Source organism: Asterias amurensis, chromosome 7 (genome assembly GCF_032118995.1).
Source record: "Asterias amurensis chromosome 7, ASM3211899v1".
Classification (NCBI taxonomy): Eukaryota; Metazoa; Echinodermata; class Asteroidea; order Forcipulatida; family Asteriidae; genus Asterias; species Asterias amurensis.
The window spans coordinates 7,075,654-7,083,765 of NC_092654.1; the positions used below are offsets into that span (position 1 = coordinate 7,075,654).

General features: G+C 43.8%; 1 protein-coding gene across 3 annotated transcripts in view; it reads left to right on the plus strand.

Annotated features, from left to right (window-relative positions):
- The window catches only part of LOC139939773 (hyccin-like), a 157,741-nt gene extending 150,755 nt beyond the window's left edge, over nucleotides 1-6,986 (plus strand). For all 3 annotated transcript variants that reach the window (XM_071935886.1, XM_071935887.1, XM_071935888.1), the window contains one exon: nucleotides 6,598-6,986. In XM_071935886.1, the coding sequence (XP_071791987.1) occupies nucleotides 6,598-6,986 (389 nt within the window). The remainder of the gene's footprint in view (nucleotides 1-6,597) is intronic.
- Nucleotides 6,987-8,112: the final 1,126 nt, after the last annotated feature.

The following is an 8,112-nucleotide window of genomic DNA, read 5'->3' on the forward strand; positions in this document are numbered from 1 at the left end:
GTCGTGAGCGTGGTGTATTATTAGCTATGATTGTAAAGGGGTCTGAATGCGCTGCCGGACGGGTGAGCCGGACAAGACTCGCCCGGTCGGTAATGGTGTTGAACAACTTCGAACAACTTCCGTTGTCTTGCGTTTCATTATAACACGAGGACTAGCATCATAATTATATTACAACGTAGCTGGTAGATTTGTCCCTGAGTTGAAAGCTGCTGTACTATAAGTGTAACGTTGTAGTGTAGTACTAGTATGGCAAGAGTTAGTTTATGAAATTGAACTTTACTTGTAGTTGTTGTTCAGCCACACGCCATCTGCTACCGTCTGGTATGTTCGACAACACATATTTCCGATCCCCAACTTTGATTTACCGCGAGAAACGTAATAAATAATATATATGTATACAGTAAGACAAAATAAACAGCTGGGTTTCTTATCTCATCTGGTCTGTGTTTGTGCTTCAAGGGGATGGGGTGTGTTGTACTGTCATATGCCCAGCACCTAAGAATTGTTACCAAGTAGCCATCTTGCCGGAAACCCATGACACCTGGATACTTTTTTAACCTTTCTCAAACACATATGACATGGTCTAATTGTCTTCCTTTTATTTCTCAAGCCATGATTGATGCATTAACCGCGGTTGTTATATTTTGTTGAAAGTTTCTTTAGTGGTTTTGCAAATTATACACCACTGATTTCCAGCGACTTCCAGTTTTGTTTTACTAGTATAGTAGGGATTTCTCCCTCGCCCGCCGCCATTGCAACTACAGCCACGAGCACATGTGTGCGAGTGCTTGCAGAACGTTGTGATTGACATCGCAGCGAGAGTTTAAGGTCAACCAACAACCAATGAGAACGGGTTGTTAGTATACATTAGCATAATGAGCTCCGCCCTAAATTTTGGCAGTTACAAAACCATCAAGGCGCTACTTAGGAAGTGCCCGTGTACCGTAAGTGTACCGTATACAGATGGTACATGTACATGTACAGTACGTATGTGTACATACGCTGAACACATATTATATGCACTGTGTTAATTAATTTATGGGGGTGCGCTGGCGGAATTCAGTGATGGGGACTGGGATTTTGCAGATTGCGGCTGGCTGTAGCGCCTTGATCAAGGCTAGTAAGGGGCATGTATGTTTTAACCGCCTTGAACGAAGACTATTCTTCATGAAGCTTTTTCGCGCTCTATGGATGATCACTGGAGCGTGACTCTGCTGCACCGCTAATACACTACACGTTGTGTGTATGCCTACGTGCAATGTTTATGCACATACCAATGGGGATTTACGTTGTTCTTTAGACAAGAATTTTGAAATTTTCAAGCTCTTTTTTGAGCCGGAAGACAACATCGAAATGGGGTCATGTCTGTGGGGCGTTTACAGAGTTTTCAATGACGATTCCGATGATGTTTCGATTGTAAGAATCCCTCATGTAGATCAAAAGTTATGATTTTTTGGATTAATAAACTTTGAATATTCATAACTCAAAAATTAACTCACACGGTTTCTTCTCCTAATGAATATCTAACTATGTGTGAAGTTTCAAGTTCATACGATGTTTGGAAAGATGTTTCTGTTAGGGGACAAGGGACGTACAGAAGAAGAAGAAGAAGAAGAAGTATCAATAAATAAAAAAAAACGGAACAAAAATAAGAGGTGTTCCGGGCTGTTGGCCCGAACACCTAATTATCCTTGTCCAGACATGGTGACCTATTCACCACCCACTGGGGGGAGGAAGAAACAAAAGAAACTGCCATCTTTTTGTCCTTCCTCGGGTGACTCACCCATATGTGTGGAAAATCCAACTCGGCCCATCCAACTGGAAGCATTCAGGTCAATCACAGCATCGCTGGCGGCAATGTCTGGGTCCGGATCAATTGCTCCACCAGGATTAAGCCACCAGGGCCCGCCTTTCGAGGCACCAGGGGCCCAAGCCTACCCCTACCCAGTCTATGGATGGCTATGTGGAAACCAACTTGGCCTCCCGCAGACGGTTTCCCAGGTCCCTGCTTCGACACCGAGTATTAGCCTCCCTCTGTCGGGAGGACTCGCTGAATCAAACTCGGGGAATGCCAAACGCGGAAATCCGCTATGCGTAGCGGAACATATTCCACTCGGCTCACGTGACTTGTTACGTGACTTGTCTGGTGAAGTCGCGGACATATAGTATCATTCGGACATGCAGCATCGCAGGGACTCATGCCCACGCGTTGGGTTCCAAGAGTCTGTGATCAATCGCCCGCGCGTGGGCACCCGCGAGTATGCAGCTGGCAGCTCCCGTGGCGAGGCGGGCCTTACTGCACATGATAATTCACAGGCGGCGAGCTTGGTAACTCGCGCCGATCCACTGGAAAAGGGGATTCCTCTGATAATTCTCTTGGGTCTGAGGACACTGTGGATATGCACAGACTTTCTAATTTTGAAACCAAGCTGAGACTTGTCCAACGGGACATGATTAGGGTGCTCAACCTTCCGACTGAGGTGGATACTGATGCAGCCCCTGTCCGCGCCAGTCCTTCAAGAGTCGAACAGCTCCAGTTGAGCCAAGGCCAGCAACCTTTTCAGCCATGCCCCTCGACTCAGTTTGAGCCGATGACATGACAGCTATTGCCGAGGCCACCAAGTGGAAACCAGTAAAATCATGCAAAACGGCTCACTACCATTTCCCTCAGGCAGACTTTGAAAAAAAATTCTCAGTCCCATCTATCTCTGATTCCATCAAGGACAAGCTGGTGGCCGATGGGACAGCCTCGCCCCCCAAGGGAGTCTTCACAGACAATAGAAGACTCTATGCACAAGATTGATCTCGCGGGCATCCTCGTTTCTGCTCCTGTTGATTGAATACTTAGTCAGTGGCTGTGAGGAGGACTCAACTATTAGGTTTGAATTGCATGGACGTTCGGGTTCGCTTCCTCCTAGGCCAGTGCACTCGTGTCTCAATGATGTCAGTCCTGACCAGACGGAACAATATTTGGACGCCCTCTTCCTCCAAACAGAGGGAGCGTGTAAACGCCTCCTTGCCCTTCACTCCTTGGCAAGGATTTGTTCAACGACAAGTTCCAGGAGGCTATGGAGGCAGAAGCCAAACGACTTGACGCCACAGAGAAAATCAACCTTCGTAAACCCAAGGCCCCACTGGCACGTATTAAGGCTAGAAAGACAAAACAAGGATTCCAAATCCCTCAGCACCGCCCCTTCAAAACGGGGTTGAGGCTTTGCGACGCCAGCTGTCCGAGGGACAAGGGTCCAAGGGTCCTGGGCGGATTTTGGGCGGATTTTATCCCCAACGAGTGGGTGCCCAATAAGTGTAGGCTACGCTTTGGAGTTTATTAGCAACCCCCCTGTAGGGGACACTTGCCCGCCTGACACCAGTGCACTCTCTTCTCGAGAAACGTGAGGCACTCGAAGATTCGTTCCCTCCTCACAAAGAACGCTGTTCGCATAGTACCCAAATAACAAGAACTCACAGGGTTAATGTCCAGTTTCTTTCTGACACCAAAAAAGGGCACCGTTGTCTGGCGATCGTTGTCTGAATCGAAAACCCCTCAACAGATTCATCAGACCAAAATGCTTCAGGATGGGTACACTGCGAGTGGTCCTAGACTCACTGCTTATTATTGGCTGCATCACTGGACCTACAGGATGCTTATTTTCCTCCATTTACCGGTCCTCCCAGACCATAACAAGTTCCTGCGATTCCGTTACAAGGACATCACTTGCTTGGCTTTGCTTCTTTGGGCTCATGGCCAGCATGGTAGACCTGGTAGGGTTTTGCAGGCTCCGCATGCGGCCCCTGCAACTACACTTGTTAGCTTTCTACCGACCGAAGCGGGACAAGTTGGGTCACATGATCCTGATACCTTGCCTATATATCCCCATCTCCGATGATGGCTTTAGGAGGCAAATGTGGCGTCGGATTTGTCTTTTTGACAAAGCTGACCTTCTGTCATCATCACGCCAGACGCTTCATTGACGGGGCACCACGTGCAGATCAGGTGCGACAACACAACTGTGGTCGCCCTCATCAACCAACTATACCGTTTTTACAAATAGTGCAGAAGGAAGACTGTGGTTCCCTCCAGTTCTCCTGTAGGGGTGATCAGCAATTTCTTCGTCCATCTCTTCCAATCTCTGTTTTTCCAATATTCATTATGATGAACTTAATAGTAATATCAAAGTCTTATATAGCGCACGTATCTACCAAACAAGGTACTCAAGTACTCTTGCACCCACCGCCTGTAGCGGTGCCATTGCGATATAGTGGTTCTACCTCTATGGGTAAGTATTCGTTCATAGACTCCCCGCCCCCCCCCCCCCCCACAATAGTGTGGTTGGAGTCTATAAACGAATACTTACCCGGAGAGCATCCCACCCTCCTCCCCACTGCTCGAGCCTCTGGAGTGACTTAGTTGCGAGAAAAGAGGAAGATAACATGGCGGCCAGACTGCGGGGCAGTATGGGACGAGAGAGGGCGATATTATGTGTATATGTAAAACTCTTAGCAAATAAAACCTGTCGATTAGGGAAAATGCGATAAAGTGGTTCTACGGGTAAGTATTAGTGCATAGACTCCTACCACACTATTGTGGGGGGGGGGGGGAATTCAGTTTTGGTGATGTTTAACTACAAACCATTACTGAGCATCAATTCTGGCACCTTATTTTATGCAGGCTTCCTCTGCGTAAAGAGCAGATGCCTGGTTAAGTGCATTGTTTCGTAAAAGATAAAGTTGAGTATCATCAGCGTAACAATGTACATTAGATAGTTCTTAAAAAAATTCAAAAGTTAGCTAGTATGAAGAAGTTTTCAACTAGTGGTTTAAACCCAACAAGGCCTGGTTCTTGATAATTTTACCGAGACAAAGTCTAGGTAAATTATCAAGAACCAGGCCTCGGAATGATTCAAACAAATAAACCAATTTTAAAAACGGATTTCAAAACTAAATTATGATATTTGTGATTGCGATACATGAAAGGTTAAACAAAAAAAGCAACATCGTCCAAGCTTACACTACAATATGTCTTATTCATCTGTAGTTGATGGCCTGATTAAGATTGCTCTTCTTGGGTAGTGTGACTATATGCACTATTTGCCATGGCTGAGTGGATTCAGACAAGAAGATTGTTACATCATGGCTTTGTGCTCGTTCACCCTCCTTTTCTGATCCTTGCCCTTCATGAGGCATACCTTTGAGGTCCCTGCCCTCCAAAAAGGTTTTTGCTCGGACCCCTAAACCCGCCCGGGACATACCTTTGAAGTACCTGTTCACTGGATAGTTGCTAGTTTATGGGCTTCTAAGTTTTCCTGAGACGTGCCTTGGTGGTTCATGTCCTCGGACAAGATGACCAAGACCGGATCTTCAAAGTCACTCAGAGACATGCCTTCTTGGTCCCTGTCCTCTGCTGGTACTGTGAATACTACTGGTCTTTTCACTTCTTGAACTAGAACAACAACAAAAGGTCTTCTGCTGTTGGTCGAACACCTTACCAGTGTTTGTGCACATGTGCTCGACAGCCTAACAAAGTGTATACCCTAACCTTTCCAAAGTCTAAGGAGCGTTGTTCACCTTTTTTTTTCAAAATGTGAAATGACAAACATCATGATTTGGCAATCTACATCGGCTGAGTATTTTCTAGCATGATATCTTAGTTTGTCAATATGCCTTCAGGGGAATTTCCTAATGTGTACACTAACGTTTATTAGCTTTTGTTTTTTTAAGAAATACGATACCTTTGCATGACAGGAAAATTTTGAAACAACTTCTTCTTAAAGGCTGTAGACCCCTTGCATATGCACGTCTCAGGAAAACTTAGAAGCCCATAAACTAGCAACTATCCAGTCCTACTAAATGGACATCATACTCTAAAAAAGCACCATGAGGCAGATAATTGGACGATAGCTGATCTTTGGATGTAAAAACAATAAAGAATGAACCTCAGAAAAATTCCCGTCTAACATTTCAATAATTTTGGGAATAACCCAAAATGGCGAAAATGATAGGCGCGTGCGAGTGCGCTGCTCGTTGTGCAAAGGGTCTAAAGCAAAAGAAGTGAGAGTCAAGTGTTAGCCTCTGTCTATTTATTTACTAACTTTGGTTTAATATATAGTGCTGTATACCCCATGCTTAAGAGCGCTTCCAACATTAGTACCCTGATCACTGGGCCATTTCATTCCTTAAACCATCTCTCCTCCCTTTGGAGTATACAGCCTGCGCTGCCAAATATGTGGCGGATTAAGATAAACCAACCACAAGAACCATCTCTGCCGTCAAAGGTACCCATTTACCCCTTGGTGGACAGAAACAATAAAAGTAAAGTGTATTACTCAGGGACACAAGTATCACGACCGGGTTTTAAATCCACACTCTGCTGAACACAAACACCAGAGTTTGGTGCTGTTATCCGCTCGGCCTTTTAAAACATCTTTCTAACCATATGCATTTCATAACAAACGGTTTCAAATGCTTTTTATAGACCAACTCGTCCGATCCAAGGCAACGTGTTCCTTTAACGCAATTATTATTCTTTTGAGTTGCACTAAAGAATTTATATTATATGATATTCTTAGTATTGAACCCTTTTATTCTTTTACCATTTAGAAACAACAATTACAGTCACTATCGAGAGTGTAGAAAAAAGACATGAAACTGCACATCATCTACATTTAATAGAGACTTCAGGAACTGATACTGTTGCCACAACCAGACATACAGGGATGGCAGTCAACCCAGTTGATGTGACAGTTCTTGATCAGTCAGGCTCAAAGACAGTAGACTCTGTGGAGATGGAAGAGGTTACAGTCAGTATGAAGGAAACAGAAAGCAAACAAACCAATAAAGATAATAAAAGGCTGCACCAAAGTTCTAATCTCTCATATCATTCTGAAGGTTCCAAAATATCACCAGCCTCACATTCCAGAGAATTGGTTCCGTCAAACAATCGCCCATCATCCAGTTCATCAGGGGAAAGCATTGAGACAAATCTTTAGATTTCTATTATGAATTTTTACATACATGTCTAAAACACACTTTGTTTTGATATAATGTTCATTTGCCTCCAATTTGGTGGTATATTCTCAGCCAATATGACTGTAAAGTCTTCGGCATAGCAATCAGTGTCTGGATCAGTGTGATTGTCACAGATGATATAAACAAGAATGATGAAATCACATGTTACCTTGTTTGTAGATTAGTCTTGAAGTAAAAGTTGGTTCAAGGTTTGGATTTGGACGTCAGTTCCTTATGTGTATGCCTAGAGTAAGTGGCATAACCAAACATTAAAAAAAAGCTTGGACTTCTTGCAGACACCATTTTTAGAGATTATAGTAAGATTGCACCATTATAATAACACAAATAAAATGTCTCATGAGCTGACTGGTTTTAAAATATATGATTTAATATTGTTGAAATTACAATGTAGAAAAGTAAACAATATTCAATACCAACAGCTCAGTTTTGTATCTGCCATGAAACACCCTCTGTTTATTAAAATATTCCTGTGTTCCAATGCTTACATTATCTTGTTTATTCCTAGTTTTCTATACTTGGGGAATAAAAGGGTACTAACGAGTTCTTTAACGGCCGATTAAAACAGGCAGTGTCGTTGCCGTGTTTTTATTGCACGGCAACGACCCTGCAGGGTTTTAAACGGCCGTTTAAGAACGAGTCACTACTCTTTATTCCCATTCATAAATGCCTTTTTGGTTAAAAGGCGTGATAAAGTAAGAAACTGTGTAAAACGTATCCTTTTCCGACGTGCTTGAGCTCTGTATGTCCATGTGTTGCACTGTTATGACTGAGATGCCTATTTCCGACAGTTTCCGGATTCGTTCGTGCACGTATAGTCTTGGTGCAAGACGTTCTCGTTTTTCTTTCACACACAGCGCGGCCAACTCACTGACAGCGCCCGCATCGACCGTAACAAGAAACGTCTTGCACTAAGACTAACCGGTTATAAACAGAGTCCAGCTGGTCAGTATCAACCGTTTAAAAAAAAAAAACATGACGCGCTCTCCACCAATAGGAATAGCGAAACTGTCTGAGGTATTTATGAATGTTTATTATAAATACTCCTTAATCAATATACTTGTTGGCATTTCTAATAGAAGTATGTGT